Consider the following 21,016-nt stretch of genomic DNA (forward strand, 5'->3'; position numbering starts at 1 on the left):
CGCCTCCACCATCACAGGCTCCAGTGAGGGGAGGTGGTGGCAGTGACATGGTTGGTGGGTCTTGACCATATAACTTTTTGACAGGTAATTGGGTCTCGACCATAGACTTAGATAGACATGGCATCATTGTATCTGTCCCATTATTGCGTCTCAGAAAACCTGCAGTGCCATTGAGCCCATTTTCAAGTAGTCCATTTTCTTCTTCTACCATTTCTATAAGTTGGCAAACTAACTGAAAGGGTGCATACTGCCACCTGGAGTCAGTTGTTTGAACAGAAAAAAAGCCAAGGTTGCCGATTTATTGCCACCCGAGTTATGGGTCATTATCGCTCGCTTACGAGTATAATTCATTGGCTGATCCCTCCTGATGACCTGGATGGAATTATGTGATCATTCCTTAACCCAGAGGAAGTCCCATCTACTTGACTAGTTCAAAATGGTGAAAGTCGTAAATGACGCTGTCCATGTTAAAATGGGCTTTTGGGCACTAGAGTCATCTATGGTCGAGACCAGCTAATCTTTCAAAGTAAAACACATTAGTTGGTGTTGGAAATGTTGATCAAGACCATTGTTGGAGCCAGGTGGACCAGCACCGCTGATTGGCAGAGCCAGGAGGACCGGCAAATCTCATTGGTGGAGCCAGGAGGACTGCCACAGTGCAACTCATATACTTCCTGCTTGGAGCTTTCAGCCAGGTCAGTCAAAAGATAGACTGCTGATAACTAACAGTGGTATGATGAAGATGAGGATGATGTTGATATTGCAGTGCATCCTGGGTGTTTGTCTCGGATAGCTCAGGTGACTTTATAAAAAGGTACCAACCAGAGTCATACATACATATTGACCTCTATATATGGCTCTGGTACCAACACCAAGGTAGAGAAGAACAGAGGAAAAGAGCCAATGGGACACATTCAGGCATCTTAGTCTTTCTGCCGGTAACAACGTTTTAATGATCAACCCCTAAAAAAAAAACAACAGGAAATAGGATCACAGAATGTGACGTCAAGAGTAAAATGTTTAGCTGCAGGCTGTGATTGGCCTAGTTCAAACTCTTTGGCATCATATGACCAATGAATATAGTTAATAATTTGTTGAATTTATATAAAAAAGTCTTAATAGAAAAACAAACTCAAGTAAAACATCCTATTTTTTATCTCACAATAAAACAACACCACAAATGTGTTTGTCGAAAGTTTCTATATTACCCTAAAAATGATCTACAACTATATTTACACACCAACGCTTTCCTACTGTACTAACCTACCTCTTCATTCTGTACAACACATTCACCTCGATAAAACACAAGCACGCACACAGCGTAGAGACAGAATGATTCTCAGGTACCACGTAGCTGAAAAGCTGCTGGGATAACTCGGGGGGGGGGGGGTGTTCTGTGAGTCATTGTTCACAAACGTCCAATCAAACATCCAGTTCATTAGTCCAATCAAATTCATCGCTGTCACATGAAGTCGTTAAGCTCCGCATCCAGGGCAGCGGCCATCTCATCAGCCTCTGAGCTGCTTCCTTCCTCTTCCTCGTTAGAATCCTTGGTGGACTCGTCCGCCGACTCCCCCTCTTCCTCCTCAAGCTTGCGCTTCTGTCCCCTGGAGAAAGAGGGAGAGATTGGTTGATTGATGAGTAAAACATTTTGTCTTGACACTTACATGTTGCAATTGTTACAAATGGAATTTTCTACTAATATGCATGATGTTATATCATGTGTATAGATCATACTGAAGGCATGTCATTTAGCCATTAGCTAAAGAGCAATACAGCAAAACATAAAGGCAACAATGTTGAGGAAACAAACAGACTTGAAGACTGAACAGTATTGCAGCCATGTGATGGTCTTTGGTAACTATTGCATGCAAGATCTTATCTCAACAATATTCAGACAGAACAGGGAGTTACTGATGTACCAAACCGCATAGCTCCCTTTCCAACATGAAAAGGATTCATCGCTATATTAATAATTTGCCTCGATCCACATAAGACTGCTCTAACAGTAACGTGTCTGATGTAATGAGAGAGTAGGACTCTACTCTGTATCTAGTTTTATTCTACTGGAGCGGTCTAGTTACTGCTACCGTAGTTCCATTCTCCACCCAGCCGACGCCCTTCACAATAGGCTAAGAAAGAAAAAAGACAACTGCTAGGAGATGTGATAGCCTTGGTTATGTTAAAAGAACCAAACTGTGCTGTGGTGATGACGGACGTAGAAGAAAGGAGAGAAGAAAAAGAAGAGAGGGAAAAAAGAGAGCGTAATAGAAAGTCACATACAGAGCACTCTGTGTGTGATACAGAAAGAGAGAAAGAACACTAGACAATATGGAACACAAAGCTTTTACCATCTCATCCTGGAATATACAAGGGCTGAGGTTATCTGCCTTTGGCCTAAAAAGCAGGAACCCAGACTTCAAAGAAATTGGAAATACAGACATTGTCATCCTACAAGAAACATGGTATAGAGGAGACGGACACACTGGTTGCCCTCTAGGTTACAGAGAGCTGGTAGTCCCATCCACCAAACTATCAGGTGTGAAACAGGGAAGAGACTCAGGGGGTATGCTAATTTGGTATAGAGCAGAACTAACAAAATCTATTAAATGAGTCAGAACAGGTACATTTGGCTCGAAATTAAGAAGGAAATTATCTCAGAGAAAAATGTCTTCATGTGTGCTACCTATATCCCCCCCCAATAGAATCCCCATACTTTAACGATGACAGTTCCTCCAACCTAGAGGGAGAACAACCACTTCCAGGCCCAGGGACATGTACTAGTCTGTGGCAACCTAAATGCCAGAACCAGACAAGAACCTGATACTTCTTCAGCACACAGGGGAACACCAACCTGGAGGTGACAGTACGACCTTACCAAATATGTCCCCATAGACACAACTATGACAAAACAACCAACAAAAACGGGTCACAACTCCTGTAGCTCTGTACATAATCAATGGTGGGCTTCGAGGAGACTCCTATGGTAGGTACACCTACAGCTCATCCACTGGCAGTAGTACTGTAGATTACTTTATCACTGACCTCAACCCAGAGTATCTCAGAGTGTTCAGTCAGCCCACTGACACCCCTATCAGATCACAGCAAAATCACAGTCTACTCGAACGAAGCAATACTCAATCGTGAGGCATCAACGCCATAGGAACTGCACAGCATTAAGAAATGCTACAGATTGAAGGACAGTAGGGTAGAAACTTACCAAAAAACAATGAATTTCTTGCTACTTAAATCTCAACTTCCTGGACAAAACATTTCACTGTAATAGTGAATATGTAAACTTGGCAGTAGAATGCCTTAAACAGTATATTTGACCTTTCAGCTTCCCTATCAAATCTAAACACTTCAAGCAGACAAGTAAGAACATTTTAAACAATGACAAATGGGAGAACCTTCCAGAAAGACAACCATCTCTGCAGCATTCCACCAATCAGACCTTGATGGTAGAGCTGCCAGGCGGATGCCACTCCTCAGTGAAATGCACATGACAGCACGCTTGGACTTTGCCAAAAGGCACCTAAAAACTATGACCATGAGAAACAAGATGGTCTGGTCTGTTGAAACCAAGATTGAACTCTTTGGCCTGAATGCCAAGGGTCTCGTCTGGAGGAAACCTGGCACCATCCCTATGGTGAAGCATGGTGGTGGCAACATCATGCTGTGGGGATGTTTTTCAGCAGCAGGGACTGGGAGACTAGTCAGGATAGAGGAAAAGATGAACAGAGCAAAGTACAGAGAGATCCTTGATGAAAACCTGCTCCAGAGCGCTCAGGACTTGAGGCGAAGGTTCACCTTCCAACAAGACAACGACCCTAAGCACACAGCCAAGACAACGCAGGAGTGGCTTCGGGACAAGTCACGTGTGACTAATCAAATTTTATTTGATTTATTTAAGCTTTAAATGTTATATCAATTTGCTAAAATGTCTAAAAAACAGTTGTTGCTTTGCCATTATGAGGTATTGTGAGTAGATTCCTGGAAAAAAAATATTTCATACATTTCAGAATAAGGCAGTAATGTAACAACATCTGGAAAAAGTCAAGGCACTGTTTATATCAACAAATTGGCGAGGGCACAAGAACCGTCTGAAACACCCGGCATCACCCTACTAGAACCGTCTGAAACACCCGGCATCACCCTACTAGAACCGTCTGAAACACCCGGCATCACCCTACTAGAACCAGTCAAATGTCTACTGTTTGCTGATGATCTGGCGCTTCTGTTCCCAACCATGGAGGCGAAAATTGGGGGAAAAGGGCGGAATTTGACTTTTTACTGGATTTTTATAATTAGCGGGTATCCGGCTAATTCTGCTCTGCATGCATTATTTGGTGTTTTACGTAGCACACGGAGGAAGTTATTTTTTTATTTACCCCTTTTATCCCCAATTTCGTGGTATCCTGTAGCTCAGGCCCTAAAGCAAGGATATGCATATTCTATGCATATTCTTAGTACCATTTGAAAGGAAACACATTGAAGTTTGTGGAAATGTGAAAGGAATGTAGGTGAATATAACACAATAGGTCTGGTAAAAGATAATACAAAGAAAAAAACAACCGTTATTTTGTATTTTTTTTGTACCGTCATCTTTGAATTGCAAGAGAAAGGCCATAATGTATTACTCCAACCCAGGTGCAATTTAGATTTACCACTAGATGGCAGCAGTGCTGGCGCAACGCTTTAGACTGATCCAACAAACCACTGCATTTCTGTTCAAAATGTTGTATCAAGACTGCCCAAATGTGCCTAATTTGTTTATTAATAACTTTTCAAAATTGTGCACTCTCCTCAAACAATAGCATGGTATTCTTTCACTGTAATAGCTGCTGTAAATTGGACAGTGTAGTTAGATTAACAAGAATGTAAGCTTTCTGCCAATATTAGATATGTCTATGTCCAGGGAAATGCTCTTGTTGCTTACAACCTAATGCTAATCGCATTAGCCTATTTTAGCTCAAGGAAAGATTCCCAAACCTTCCATAACAAAGCCATCACCTACAGAGAGATTAACCTCGAGAAGAGTCCCATAAGCAAGCTGGCCCTAAACAGAGAGTACACACAGTGGCAGAATACCTGACCACTGTGACTGACTCAAAATTAAGGAAAGCTTTGACTATGTACAGAGTGAGCATGGCCTTGCTATTGAGAAAGGCCGCCGTAGGAATACCTGGCTCTCAAGAGAAGACAGGCCATGTGCACACTGCACACAAAATTAGGTGGAAACTGAGATGCACTTCCTAACCTCCTGCCAAATGTATTACCATACTAGAGAGACATATTTCCCTCAGATTACACAGACTCAAAGAATTTGAAAACAAATCCAATTCTGATAAACTCCCATATCTATTGTGTGAAATATCAGCAGCAAGCTGTGTGACCTGTTGCCACAAGGGCAACCAGTGAAGAACAAAACACCACTGTAAATACGACCAATATTTGTTTTTCCTTTTGTACTTCAACTATTTGCACACCATAACTGTACATAGCCACAATATGACATTTCAAATGTCTATTCCTTTGAAACTTGAGTGTAATGTTTACTGTACATTTTTTATTTTTTATTTCACTTTTGTTTATTTTCTATTTCACTTGCTTTGGCAATGTAAACGTATGTTTCCATGCCAACAAAGCCAGAGCGAGTGGGGTGAAACCAAACAGAGTGAGAGGATACCATGTGTATTCAAGAACGAGGGACTCTCCTCTCTCTGCCCACAGAGATCCCTCCAGGGGGGTGAAGGGTTAAACATGCCCCCCTCTCCCCTCTTTACACCCCTTGCTCTGTGGCATCTCCCCTCTCCACCCAGTGACACCTCTTCAGCAGAGGGCTTGTTAGCATGATGCTAATGAGGCAGGTAGGAGAACGTGTATAGTAGGATTACACCACACAGACCTCCACAGAGAGAGGTGGCGGCTCTCTCATTAGAGTGGTCTTCCGTCAGTTTGTCCCACTAACCCCCACCCGACGCCCACTGCCGTTTGATTTTGTGGTTCACCATTAAGCACAACAAGTGGTGATGCTCATGTTTACGGCAAATAATTTGACCACACGTCTTTCGGGTTGATATTACTCTTTTCTTTATAATTCATCAAAAGAAGCTGTTACTGGACTGTACTTACTCATGGTTGGGCGAGTTACTTTCTAAATGTAATATATTACAGTTACTAGTTACCATACTTATTACAGTCGTGGACAGGTAACTTTTGGATTACCCAAACTCAGTAATGTAATCTGATTACTTTAGGAGTACTTTCTCATTAAGAGGCATTAGAAGAAGACAAAAAGGATCCATCGAACACATTTGGTGCGTCATCATAGTGGTCTCCGACTTGTGGTCAGAAGGAACACATTTAAATGTGTATTTATCCAGCTAAAATACACTTTTACACTTGTTTCCATGTACATTCTTTCCTCAATCCATCCAGCACCCCTGCACATTGGAATAACAGTACTGGCTAGGCTTGGGCGGTATCCAGATTGTCATACCTTCATACAGACCTTGTGCCATACCGGGATATTCTGTAATACCGGCACTGAACACAACGGCCACAGTTTTCCAACCCCACTGACAGTCTGTAATACGAAAGTTAGCAATGCTAACAAATACATGTAAAATCCCATAGAGAATGTTAACTAAATGATAACGAGCACATCACAAATATTTTATACATTGTCTGACCTAAATTATACAAGTAACTCAAATACTACTCACAGTTTGCGGTAAGCACAAAACAAATATTAGCCAGCAAGGCTCTTGATCCAGGAATGGATTCTCTGCTGTTACCAAGCGAATGCTTGATTTTGGAAGAAGCTAACTACTAAATTAGCAAAACAAAATGTACAACTGCAGAGCATTAAGCACATTTCAGACAGTTAACTTAATAGTTATATCTAGGTGGCAAAAATTTAGTTGTGATTTCCATACTGAAATTAGATTATTTGAGTAACTCAAAAGGCTCCGGACTCGTCATTGTGCGTTTGTAAACCAACTCCATGTAAAAGTGACTGGGGACTAACGGAAAGCCTCATAATGAAAAACTATGCGACAGGTGAAATCAAGAATGCAATTGACTTTATCTCCTAACGTATTGCAGAAGATGACTGCAGGCATTTACTTAAAAAAAAAAAAACAACCCCAGGCTTTTTCCAGACTACCATATATACCTTACACCAGGGTTACAGCCCGAATACCCTACAACTAATCAAATCTATAATTAACATATATCAAACGTATTACATTGTGGTGTTTTCATTGCGAGAAAAACAAAACATATTTTAGGCCTGTAGATTAGGCAATACAAAACGTATCCATAAACTACTGTACAGGCATATAAAAACAACAACTATTGTACATCTATAATTGACTCTTCTTTCTATATAATTTCAAGGATATATTTCCACAAAGGTTTCTTTATACAATTCATCTTTTACATTTGTGTTTTGCATTATTTATCAAGTGTTGGTGATTATGTTTACGGATATTTGACTGTGCCAGCTTGCGGGTTGATATTCTTCTTGCTTTGTGAAAAGAAGCTGTTGCTGGATTCTATTGCTTACTATTAATAATCGAATCTTCAAAATACAATTTATAAAATGTATTACATTCGGATGTTTTTATTACAAGAAAAAATAAACTACCTGTTACAGTAGTTTTTACGATGGTATTTATTTAGGTTGATAACACGGTAGAGGAATCTGATGCGCAGGTCATCTAACATTAGTGAAGGGAAAGCTCATAAAATGGCAGTACAGTAGCCTGCTGGGTAAAACGTTACTGTCTCTCTAAACTGAACCTCAGTCACTATCGGTGTCGCCTAATGGTGTGGAATAGTATTGTCTAGCATCCTACTGAATGACTTACTGGCACCACGCTGTTTGGTTTGCAACTATAGAACACATATTAGGAGGTAAAAGTAAGGTCATGTAGTGAACCGAGTTTAATGATGTCTAGTATTATAGTTGTTTTATCACAGCAGTTACATGAGGTTTTATTATTGTCATCTTATCAAAAACAGGGCCATCTCAGCAGGCTGTCATCTGAGCAGTAGGGTAATCAAACTGATCCCATCAGTGAAGGCTGGCTGCTGACAGCGAAATGTGTGTGTGTTTATGTGTGTAACCGCTCTACCTTCAGACATTAATAGGCAGACTCAGAAAGGAGTCTGTGTGTGTGTGTGTGTGTGTGTGTGTGTGTGTGTGTGTGTATACACAGTGCCCGCCAGAAAAAATTCAGACTCCTTGACTTTTCCCACATTTTGTTATGTTATGTTACAGATACAAATGAACATATCGGAATCGGACAATATTAGCTAAAAATGCCAACATTGGTATCGGCCTATAGTTCAAAGCTGATGTGCAATACCGATGCAAAGTGCGTACCTAAACTCAGCAAAAAAAAGAAAAGTCCATTTGTCAGGACCCTGTCTTTCAAAGACAATTGGTAAAAATCCAAATAACTTCACAGATCGTCATTGTAAAAGGTTTAAACACTGTTTCCCATGCTTGTTCAGTGAACCATGAACAATTAATGAACATGCACCTGTGGACCGGTCGTTAAGACACTTAAGGTCACAGTTATGAAAACTTAGGACACTAAGGATGCCTTTCTACTGACTGAAAAACACCAAAAGAAAGATGCCCAGGGTCCCTGCTCATCTGCGTGTACATGCGTTAGGCATGCTGCAAGGAGGCATAAGGACTGCAGATGTGGCCAGGGCAATGAATTGCAATGTCAGTACTGTGAGACGCCTAAGACAGCGCTACAGGGAGACAGGACGGACAGTTGATTGTCCCCGCTGTGGCAGACCGCATGTAACAACACCTGCACAGGATCGGTACAGCCGAACATCACACCCTGCGGGACAGGTACAGGATGGCAACAACTGCCCGAGTTACATCAGGAACGCACAATCCCGCCATCAGTGCTCAGACTGTCCACAATAGGCTGAGAGAGGCTAGACTGAGGGCTTGTAGGCCTGTTGTAAGGCAGGTCCTCACCAGACATCACCGGCAACAACGTCACCTATGGGCACAAACCCACCAAAGTGCTCTTCACTGACGAGCAGCGGCTTTGTTTCACCAGGGGTGATGGTCAGATTCGAGTTTATCGTCGCAGGAATGAGCGTTACACCGAGGCCTGTACTCTGGAGCGGGATCGATTTGGAGGTGGAGGGTCCGTCATGGTCTGGGGCGCTGTGTCACAGTATCATCAGACTGAGCTTGTTGTCATTGCAGGCAATCTCAATGCTGTGCTTTACAGGGAAGACATCCTCCTCCCTCATGTGGTACCCCCCCCCCCTTTGTTCAGGGACACATTATTAAATTTCTGTTAGTCACATGTCTGTGGAACTTGTTCAATTTATGTCTCAGTTGTTGAATCTTATGTTCATACAAATATTTACACATTACGTTTGCTGAAAATAAACGCAGTTCACAGTGAGAGGACGATTATTTTTTTGCTGAGTTTATATAACGAAGGTACGTGCCATAATCACGCCACAGAATTCATAACCTAGCCCACAATGTCTGCTGTGTGGATTGAGCAGTCAACAAGTTGAGCAGTTATTTGAAAGAGTAAGAACATTTCAGCGAGACAACTCAAAAGACGAAATCCATTAAAGCCAAGTTAATGGAAGTCATTGACAATCAACCGTTCTCTGTTGTGTTTTTCGCCAACTGGTCGAGCACCGGTACACACTACCAAGTGCGCTATTTTTTAGATGTTGCCCTACCGGAGTTACACAGTAATAGCGTCACTGCTGTTAGCTTCACGACATACATACTATGGAACGGATCTCTCCTCAGTAAAAAGTCACGACAGCCCGCTTGGAGTTTACCAAAAGGTACCTAAAAACTCTCAGACCATGAGAAACAAGATTCTCTGGTCTGATAAAAACAAGATTAAACTATTTGGCCTGAGTGCCAAGCGTCACGTCTGGAGGAAACCTGGCAGCATCCCTACAGTGAAGCATGGTGGTGGCAGCATCATGCTCTGGGGATGTTTTTCAGCAGCAGTGACTGGGAGACTAGTCAGGATCGAGGGAAAGATGAACGGAACAGAGATCCTTGATGAAGTCCTGATCGCTCTGGAGCAGGTTTTCAGACTGAGGTTCACCTTCCAACAGGGCAACGACCCTAAGCACACAGTCAAGACAACGCAGGAGTGGCTTCGGGGCAAGTGTCTGATTATCCTTGAGTGGGCCCAGCCAGAGCTCCGACTTGAACCCGATCGAACATCTCTGAAGAGACCTGAAAATAGCTGTGCAGCAACACTCCCCATCCAAACTGATAGAGCTTGAGAAGATCTGCAGAGAAGAATGGCAGAAACTCCCCAAATACACATTTGCCAAGCTTGTAGCGTCATACCCAAGAAGACTCGAGACAAAGGTGCTTCAACAAAGTACTGAGTAAAGGGTCTGAATACCTATGTAAATGTGATATTTCATGGTTTAAAAAAATAGAAATTAGCAACATTTTTAGAATAATGCTGTAACCTAACAAAACGAGGAAAAAGTCAAGGGGTCTGAATACTTTCCGAAGCCACTTTGTATATATCAGCAGCAGCAGGGGGGAGTTCCTTTACTGCTCTCCTCTCCACATGATTACCACCCATCTCAGACACAAGCACCATGGCTATTAATCCAACACACACACTCAAGCAACACCTTACCCTTTCAAACCAACTCCCCATCAATTAAACAGGTTTTTTTTTAAATCAGGAAACTACATTATGCTTCATTAGACAATTTTGCATTTTCTACCTACTGTTCATCTTTCTCTCCCTTCCCCAATTCCTCCTCTCCTCTCCTTTTCCTCCCTATCCCTTTCTCATCATCAGCATCTCAAATTAGCTCGGGGCTCTGCCCTTAAAGTACTTCTTAACTAGCCCAAACACTGTGCTATTCCGCTCTCTAACAACCTGCTACATATTGAGTAATGGTGGCTTGGCTATGGTTAAAGCTACAGGAATCTATTCATCTGAAGGTCTGCACAGAAAGGTCAGGGGCTAAAGTCTAACTCTGGTTCCTCTGAGGATTCAGTCCAGGCAGAGGGAGGGGACAGAGCCCATCAGAGTTCAATTCAGTTGAACACAGAGAATAATAATGTCAGTTCTATATACAAATGTCTCTTTCCTCTGTATTACGTAGAGTCTATCAATTTAGGGAGATGACCAATCAGCATGATTCTATTAAAAACAGACCCCTGGGTTTCTAGTCAGATAGAGAGGGTGAGAGAGATGGAGGGAAAGGAGGGAGGAGTGGAGAAGGAGAGACAGAGAGAGAGAGAGAGCAAACTCCAGAGCGAGAGGGGGGCGGGGGAGAAAGAGAAGGGAGAGAAAAGATGGAAGATAGATCTGTTTACTTGTCACTCTGCTGTGTATGTCTGTCCAGTCCCACAACCTGCTCTGCCACAGCAGGGTTACCTAACTCTAAATGGAGACTTTCCCATTATTCCTCCCAGGCGCTGCTAGACTCTGTTAGAACACGAAGATGATGGAACCCTCTGAAATAGCACCTTCATTTGCATTTCCTCATTATAACCTCTGAGATCAGCCAATGACAGAGCACCACTAATGTGCATCCGAACCACTCAGCTAGGGAAGGAAGAGACAGAGAGAGAAACAACACCATACAACTCCTAGAAATCACTATGCAATGTAAGAGTAGCAGGGTGAAATAGGGACACAAAATGGGTTCCTTACATTTCCTTGAGTTCAACATACAAAGCTTCTGTAATGGACTTAGAGACCACAGGACCAGACTGTCAAATGAACACTTGAGTAGAAATAGTCACTGGCCGTTACCATGGTAACTTACAGATTTATTAACAACTCATTCTGCATTGCATGCATCTTTAAATTACCACTGTTAGGTCGAGAAAGCTATCTTTAAAAAAAAAAAGGTAATCAAAAGCTCAAGTCATCTTCAAAATGAGATTGGGGCATTCATCTAAATGTAATCTAGTGAACCTGGGTCTGTCCCACATGCCAATAACATTACGGTCTGGTTGATCTAATTAAACACAGTCAGAGACGGCTTCACACATGGATGATTCAGAACAGAAGACAAACAGCTTTCTCTTTTTACACAAGGCGCATCTCAAATCACTTCCTAATGCTATTATCTGTGAGCTGTGACGAGGCTTTTTGTGCTGTGGGGAGGCGGTGTGCGTTCTGAGGCAGTGTGTGTGCGCACGCTGTGACTAATAAGTGTGTGTGTGTGTGTGTGTGTTTGCGGAGGCAGTGAGTGTGTGTGTGCTGTGATTATGTTCAGGGCATGGATAGAACATGCTCCCCAGCCACCTGCCCTAGTGATGGTGAACTAACAGCCGTGGGCCACACCAGGCCATTCCAGCTCCACACAACGTTATTAGTCTGATGGTAACTGATGTAAACGGCACATACTGATGAGAGAAAACAGGATTGGGAGGATAAAGATGACCTGAAGCGCTCTATCCTGTCTCAGAGCTGTGTATTTTAGTCACACAGACAGTCCAGGCAACAATTACACAGCCTACAGGCTGAGGATATGACAAGATTATCTGGGCTGTTAAAGGTATCTCAGAATCTGGCATGCTGCAGCAGTATTTTAAATCACACAACTATAACACAGGCTACAGGGGGTCTGGGAGAGCGAGGTGGGGGGGGCATTGCATTGCAGGAAATGCAGCAGTACCCAACCCAGTATCTGGGAGTTAAACGTTACCCACAGATGAGCAGGACAGGGCAGCCACTACCTGGGAGCAGTAACAGCTCTGTGGGAGTCCTGTGTCCTAGGGAGACGCTAAAGGGAAACACCAGCAGAGAAGAAAGGGGGAGGGAAGAAGGGAGAGGAGTAGTGCAGTTCACCTGAGGAGAAGAGGTAGGCGCCAAATGCTAATGACTAGGCTAAATAACTCAAAATAAAACAAAATATCTATTTATTTTCTCTCTTGGTGTGTCAGTCTCTTCAAAGCAAATTCAGGTTATGCAATACAGAGGAAGAGGTGGTGATGATGGGACAGAGGGGTGTGTGTGAGAGAGAACGGAGGGAGAGCGACGGAGAGCGAGTAGAAGGAAGTGTGGTGGAAGCCCCGACACGGTAGCAGAGACTTGAAGCAGCTCTGAGCTGTTCTTGAGAACACATCTGACAGCTTAGAGTTACAGACCGCTTTGAGGCAGAGCGAGCGAGAGACGGAGAGAGACAGAGTGGTTGTGAGAGCGAGAGACAGAAAAAAAGGGGAAAAAGAAAAAAGAGGCATGACTAAATACATAGAGGAAGGGGAGAAAGATGGAAACTTTTCAAGTACACTAAAGAGATTAAAGGGGCGCTCTCCTGCTGCTAAGGTGTATTGCGGGTGCAAACAGAGAATGCAGAGTACAGAACTTGTCACGGTGCACCAGCAGTACCCATATGAACAGCTGATTAAAATCACCATAATGCTACAGAAAGACGTTTTCCATTAACAACGTGTCCCCATCCTACCCACCACTGCGACCTGTACGCCCACGTTGGCTGGCCCTCGCTTCATATTCGTCGCCAAACCCACTGGCTCCAGGTCACCTATAAGTCTTTGCTAGGTAAAGCGCCACCTTATCTCAGCTCACTGGTCACCATAGCAACACCCACCCGTAGCACACACTCCAGCAGGTATATTTCACTGGTCACCCTTAAAGCCAACTCCTGCTTTGGCCACCATTCCTTCCAGTTCTCTGCTGCCAATGACTGGGACGAATTGCAAAAATCACTGAAGCTGGAGACTTAGATCTCACTGTCTAACTTTAAGCCACAGCTGTCAGAGCAGCTTACAGATCATTGCACCTGTACATAGCCCACCAAACTAGCTCATTTTTTCCTCTCCTTTGCACCCCAGTATCTCTACTTGCACATTCATCTTCTGCACATCTATCACTCCAGTGTTTAATTGCTATATTGTAATTATTTCACCACTATGGCCTATTTACTGCCTTACCTCCCTAGCACACACACTGTATATAGACTTTTCTATGGTGTTATTGACTGTACGTCTTGTTTATTCCATGCGTAACTCTGTTGTTTGTGTCGCACTGCTTTGCTTTATCTTGGCTAGGTAGCAGTTGTAAATGAGAACTTGTTCTCAACTGACCTACTTGGTTAAATAAAGGTGAAATACAAAATAAAATAAAATGTCACCCTAGTGCACAACGTTTGCCCATGTCCATAGAGCTCTGGTCAAATGTATATATATGAAATAGGGTGGCATTTGGGGCACAGCCTGGTTCTTCTGTAACCCAATTAAAGATCCACACAGAGGAAGATGAAAGAAGGTCATTTGGTGAGGAGAAGGAGGGGACAAGCTGTGAGGGATGAGTTGGGGAGCTTTGTTTAGCCATGCTGAAACCACAAGTCTCTGTTTCAACACAAGAGCAGGGGAGTGAAAAACACACAACGACAACACGCACCCACATAATAAAAACACTATCTTTCTCTTCTCACACAAACTTGTGTCATCAATGACCAACACAGAGCAAAACCGCTGAGGTTCCCAAAGCTAAGCCATCTGTCTCATGAGAGCCGAGTGTGTGGAGTCACCAGTGTGTCCTCACCGGTCCACACAGCCCCTTAGCCCTCCCACATTCGTCACAACCAGGTTAAAGGCTCCGCGCTGCCTTTCGTACGAGTCAACTTGTCTCTGTTCTCCCTGAAGACACAGACACACCTCTGGCAGGACTGTCGATGAGTTCTGTGACAATTGGAGGTGGTTCCTCACTGGGTTGTGTCCAAAAATGCAACAGCCAAAAGTAGTGCACTAGGGAATAGGGTGCCGCTGGAACGCACCCTGGGAGCTGAGCCCAGAGGATTACACTATACCTCGATGCAGGTCTAACACGTTTCAGTACCAAGTCAGCTTCCTTATCCTTGATGACTCATTATTTATTCATGGAGTTTGACCGTGCCAAACCATGCTAATTCATTTATCAGCTCAGCGTCTTCACATCCTCCGGACCATATTAAAGATTCGATTTGGGGATTTTGGTCTCTGGAGGTAATCTAGTTCATGTTCCGAAAATATGGAAGCACAAATATATACTACTGTATTACCCTGGCCTTAATGCATATCCTATTTCAATTGACTTTGTTTGAACTAACTTTATACGAATCATCTCCAGCACCAGCACAACATCAACATGTGTGAAAATGGTGCATTTCTATGTTTTGTAGTAAAACAGAGGAAGATAATGTGTTTACAATGTCATCATCAGTGTGCATCCTGGGATTTTAACCAGTAGGCATTGCCTACTAAATAGGTTGATGATGTCATTGTGTTTCCAATCTTCCTCTAGATGTTTTACTACAAAACATAGAAACGCACCATTTTCACATATGTTGATGTTGGGATGGTGCTGGAGATTATGAAAATAAAGTAGAAATATTGCTAAATTTGTTTAGCTTTTAAATTAGCATCCATTGATTCACAGAATAGTGTAAAATCTGCAGTGTGATGAGAGTCTATCATTATAAAAGAAGAGGAAGCATTCAAAGCCTGCCACAAACAATCAGCATTCTAACCAAGATCTCATGGGGGAACAGAATCTGACTGGAACCTCAACCAGTTTCATGACCTTATTTGTATTTTTTAAATATATTTTTTACAGGCATAATAAAGACATTTAAGCGTACAGCAGTGTCTTTTATGAGCAACATCATCACTGACAACAACGTAATCCATTTCAATGCAACACGTGCCCGCATGCTTTCAAGTCGTTTGTTTTCAATAGCACAGATGTTTCACTTCACACTCGACTCCGCTGGCTTCCCTGAGGACCGACCAATCCGAGCATCAGTCTTCCCTGAGGACCAATCACAGCTTCAAGATGGAGGGTAATTAAACGAATACTTCTTTATTGTCTCCGGTCTGTAACTCAATAAGCCGTTTTGACCTGGACCTGTTTGATTCTGCTCTGTAATGATGCTATTAACACGGCTGTAATGGGCTCACACTTGGCCACAACATCACAGGCCATAAGGTTTAACAGGCCATAAGGTTTTACAGGCAATAAGGTTTTACAGGCCATAACATCAGGTTATAAGGTTTCATTAGGCTATCTAATGGCAACAGGCTTCCAAGTAAGGTAGTCCATCTACAGATGGACTTCAGACCATCAGTAACATTTCAAATACCTACTGAATCTACTAACCCTTATCCTAACACTTAACCCTTACCCTAGCCGTATCCATAGCAAGCAGTCGCTTATCAACAGATAGATATGACCATCTGTAGACCATCTAGAGATGAAAAATCCAGACAATCCAAATAAAGTGGGACCATATGCTCCACGCCACCTCAATGACGCCACACGGGCACACACACAGGAAAGATAAGCACACACACAGGAAAGATAAGCACACACACAGGAAAGCTCACGTCTACTACTAAGGAAACGTGTCAAAGGACGACGAGGCACCACCAAAATATAGATGAGGTGAAGATCGAGGGATAAACCGCATGGATAAAAGTATCAATATAAACAGGATTATCAAAGATAAAGAAAATAAGTATTGCATTCGCTAGCTTCGTCTGGAGATAAACACCAAACCACCGCTACCCCTGGAACAACTCAATTTCTTCAAAGAGAAAACAATATTTATTTCTAAAGCCACGGAGCGGCAACACAGTATGACATTATTATATAGGAGGATACAGTGCAGAGCAGAGGGAGAGCAGTTGTGAAGTCGAAAAGCAGCAGACTAGCAGAGACAACTCAAATCTTATACAGTGAAATCCTTACTTACAAGCCCTTAACCAACAATGCACTTAAGAAAAAAACAAGTGTTAAGAAAGTATTTACTAAATAAACCGAAGTAAACAAAAATGAAAGAAAATAGTCAAATAAATAATTAAAGAGGAACAATAAAGTAACAGTAACGAGGCTATATACAGGGGGTACCGGTACAGTCAATGTGCGGGGGCACAGGTGTCGAGGTAATATGTACGTAGAGGTAAAGTGACAATGCATAGATAAACAGAGTAGCAGCAATGCAAATAGTACGAGTAGCCTCCTCTTCAGGATTTTGGCGTTCCGGTACCGCTTGCCGTGCAGCAGCAGAGAGAACAGTCTATAACTGGGGTGGCTGGAGTCTTTGACAGTTTCTAGGGCCTTCCTCTGACACCGCCTGGTATAGAGGTCCTGGATGGCAGGAAGCTTTGCCCCAGTGATGTACTGGGACGTACGCACTACCCTTTGTAGTGCCTTGCGGTCAGAGGCCGAACAGTTGCCATACCAGGCAGTGATGCTCTCGATGATGCCGCTGTAGAACCTTTTGAGGATCTGTGCCAAAATCTTTTCAGTCACCTGAGAGGGGATAGGTTTTGTTGTGCCCTCTTCACAACTGTCTTGGTGTGCTTGGACCATGACAGTTCATTGGCACCAAGGAACTTGAAGATCTCAACCTGCTCCATTACAGCCCCGTTAATGAGAATGGGAGCATGCTCGGCCCTCCTTTTACTGTAGTCCACCATCATTTCCGTTGTCTTGATCACGTTGAGGGAGAGGTTGTTATCCTGGCACCACAATGCCAGTTTTCTGACCTCCTCCCTATAGGCTGTCTCATCGTTGTCAGTGATCAGGCCTACCACTGTTGAGTTGTCTGCAAACTTAATGATGGTGTTGGAGTCGTGCTTGGCCATGCAGTCATGGGTGAACAGGGAGTACAGAAGGGGACTGAGCACGCACCCCTGAGGGGTCCCAGTGTTGAGGATCAGCGTGGCAGGTGTGTTGTTACTTACCCTCACCACCTGGGGACAGCCCATCAGGAAGTCCAGGATCCAGTTGCAGAGGGAGGTGTTTAATCCCAGGGTCCTTAGCTTAGTGATGAGCTTTGCGGGCACTATGGTGTTGAACACTGAGCTGTAGTCAATGAATAGCATTATCACATAGGTGTTCCTTTTGTCCAGGTGGGAAATGGCAGTGTGGAGTGCAACAGAGATTGCGTGCTTCATCTGTGGATCTGTTGGGGCAGTATGCAAATTGTAGTGGGTCTAGGGTTTCTGGGATAATTGTGTTGATGTGGGGATGAAGTCACTTATTGATGAAGCCTGTGAGTAATGTGGTGTACTCCGCAATGCCATTGGAAGAATCCCGGAACGTATTCCAGTCTGTGCTAGCAAAACAGTCATGTATCCTAGCATCTGTGTCATCTGACCATTTCTGATTTGAGCGAGTCACTGGTTCTTCCTGCTTTAGTTCTTGCTTGTAAGCAGGAGGATAGAGTTATGATCATATTTGCCAAATGGAGGGCGAGGGAGAGCTTTGTAAATCTGGTCTAGAGTTTTTTCCCCCTCTGGTTGCACATGCTGGTAAAAATGAGGTAAAACGGATTTAATTTTCCCTGCATTAAAGTCCCCGGACAATATGCGCACCACCTCTTGACGAGTATTTATTTGTTTGCTTATGCACTTATACAGCTCATTGAGTGCGGTCTTTGTGCCGGCATCAGTTAGTGGTGGTAAGCTTTGAAAAATATAGTTAAACTCTTGATAAATAGTGTGGTCTACAGCTTATCATGAGATACTCTACCTCAGGCAAGCAAAACCTCAAGACTGAATTCATATTAGATTTCATGCACCAGCTGTTAATGACAAATAGACACAGACCGCCATCCCTTGTCTTACCGGAGGCAGCTATTCTATATTGCCAATGGACCAAAACCCCCACCAGCTGTATGTTATCCATGTCATCGTTCAGCCATGACTCCGTGAAACATAAGATAATACAGTTTTTAAATGTCCAGTTGGTAGGATAGTCTTGATCGGAGCTCATCCAGTTTATTATCCAACGATTGCACGTTGGCTAATAGGACTGATGGTAGAGGTGGGTTACCCACTTGTTCTGATATCCAGAAGCTCTTTTCGGTCATAAGACGGTGGCAGAAACATTATGTACAAAATAAATCACAAATAACCCGAAAGAAACCACACAATAGAACAATTGGTTAGGAGCATGTAAAACAGCAGCCATCTCCTCCGGCGTCATTATTATTCTGACCCTGTGACCTGAAGCAGAACATATACTTAGGAGGCTTATCCTGTCACTTGCAGCAGACTGCATGCTGGGTAGCAGGGCTAACACAGACAGAAAACATTAGATTCCACGAGACATAGAATAATACTCTCATCTTAACTTCTTTGGGACTGGGGGGCAGTATTGAGTAGCTTGGATAATAAGGTGCCCAGAGTAAACGGCCTGCTACTCAGGCCCAAAAGCTAGAATATGCATATAATTAGTAGATTTGGATAGAAGTTTCTAAAACTGTTTGAATGATGTCTGTGATTACAACAGAACTCATATGGCAGGCAAAAACCTGAGAAAAAAATCCAACAAGGAAGTGGGAAATCTGAGGTTTGTAGTTTTTCAAGCCATTGCCTATCGAATATACAGTGTCTATGGGGTTATATTGCACTTCCTAAGGCTTCCACTAGATGCCAACAGTCTTTAGAACCTTGTTTCAGGCTTCTACTGTGAAGGGGGAGAGAATGTTTGAGTCAGGTGTCTGGCAGAATGCCATGAGCTCAGTTTTGCGCGCGCCCGTGAGAGTTAGCTGCGTTCCTTTTCCTTTCTAAAGACAAAGGAAGACAAAGGAATTGTCCAGTTGAAACATTATTGAAGATTTATGATAAAAAACATCATAAAGATTGATTCTATACATTGTTTGACATGTTTCTACGAACTGTAATATTACGTTTTGGACTTTTTGTCTGAACTTTCGCCTGGCCCGTGCCTCGTGAGTTTGGATTTGTGAACTAAACGCGTGAATAAAAAGGAGGTATTTGGACATAAATGGACTTTATTGAACAAAACAAACATTTATTGTGGAACTGGGATTCCTGGGAGTGCATTCTGATGAAGATCATCAAAGGTAAGTGAATATTTATAATGCTATTTCTGACTTTTGTGACACCTCTCCTTCTTTGGAAAATGGCTGTATGTTTTTCTGAGACTTGGCGCTGACCAAACATAAATCGCAAGGTGTGCTTTCGCTGTAAAGTCTATTTAAAATCTGACACAGCGGTTGCATTAAGGAGAAGTTTATCTATAATTCCATGCATTACACTTGTATCTTTTATCAATGTTTACTATGAGTATTCTGTAATTTGATGTGGCTCTGCACTGTCACCGAATGTTTGTTTGAGACAATGCATTTCTGAACATAACACACCAATTTCAAAATGAGGTTTTTGGACATAAAAATGAACTTTATCGAACAAAACACACATTTATTGTGTAACATGAAGTCCTGTGAGTACCATCTGATGAAGATCAAAGGTTAGTGATTCATTTAATCGCTATTTCTGACTTTTGTGAGGGCTCTCCTTGGCTGGAAAATGGCTTTGGCTTTATGGTTTTTTGTGACTAGGTGCTGACCTAACATAATCGCTTGGTGTGCTTTTGCCGTAAAGCCTATTTGAAAATCGGACACTGTGGCTGAATTTACAAGAAGTTTATCTTTAAAATGGTGTAAAATACTTGTATATTTGAGGAATTTTAATTATGGGATTTCTGTTGTTGTGAATTTGGCGCCATGCAATTTCACTGGCTGTTGGCGAGGTCGGACATATCCCAGAGAGGCTAGTGTCCCACATATCCCAGAGAGGTTAACTCTCAGCAGATGAGAGAAAAAGGCCCAGCAAGCCAGGACGATGGAGAAAAAGCAGCAGGACGTACAGACCTTGCAGAGTTGTGTGTTTATAAAATGAACTTTTATCCTGGTGTCCAAGTCAACAGCTGTTTCAAATCAACAGCTCTGAGAGAACAGGAACTAACAGAGATACCTGGAACCCCTTCTCAGACGCCGACTTGAAAGAGTTTCTTTCAACTTCAACTACTCATTAACTCTCCCAGGTGGTGAAATTGGCACAAGACAAAATAATGCTTCTTCAACAGAATGCTGCACAGATTACAAAGAGGACTTAAAAAAAAGCTGAAAGTAAACATGGGAAATCCAGAACGACTGTTGGCGATGGGAAAATGGTATATTCTCAGAT

At 42.8% G+C, this 21,016-nt stretch overlaps 1 protein-coding gene across 3 annotated transcripts in view; it reads right to left on the bottom strand.

Moving 5' to 3' along the window:
* Positions 1–913: 913 nt before the first annotated feature.
* The window catches only part of LOC110496375 (RNA polymerase II subunit A C-terminal domain phosphatase), a 116,943-nt gene continuing 96,840 nt past the window's right edge, over positions 914–21,016 (bottom strand). For all 3 annotated transcript variants that reach the window (XM_036952938.1, XM_036952936.1, XM_036952937.1), the window contains one exon: positions 914–1,607. In XM_036952938.1, the coding sequence (XP_036808833.1) occupies positions 1,463–1,607 (145 nt within the window). In that variant the 3' untranslated portion in view covers positions 914–1,462. The remainder of the gene's footprint in view (positions 1,608–21,016) is intronic.

The sequence above is a fragment of the Oncorhynchus mykiss genome, chromosome 18, assembly GCF_013265735.2.
Source record: "Oncorhynchus mykiss isolate Arlee chromosome 18, USDA_OmykA_1.1, whole genome shotgun sequence".
Classification (NCBI taxonomy): Eukaryota; Metazoa; Chordata; class Actinopteri; order Salmoniformes; family Salmonidae; genus Oncorhynchus; species Oncorhynchus mykiss.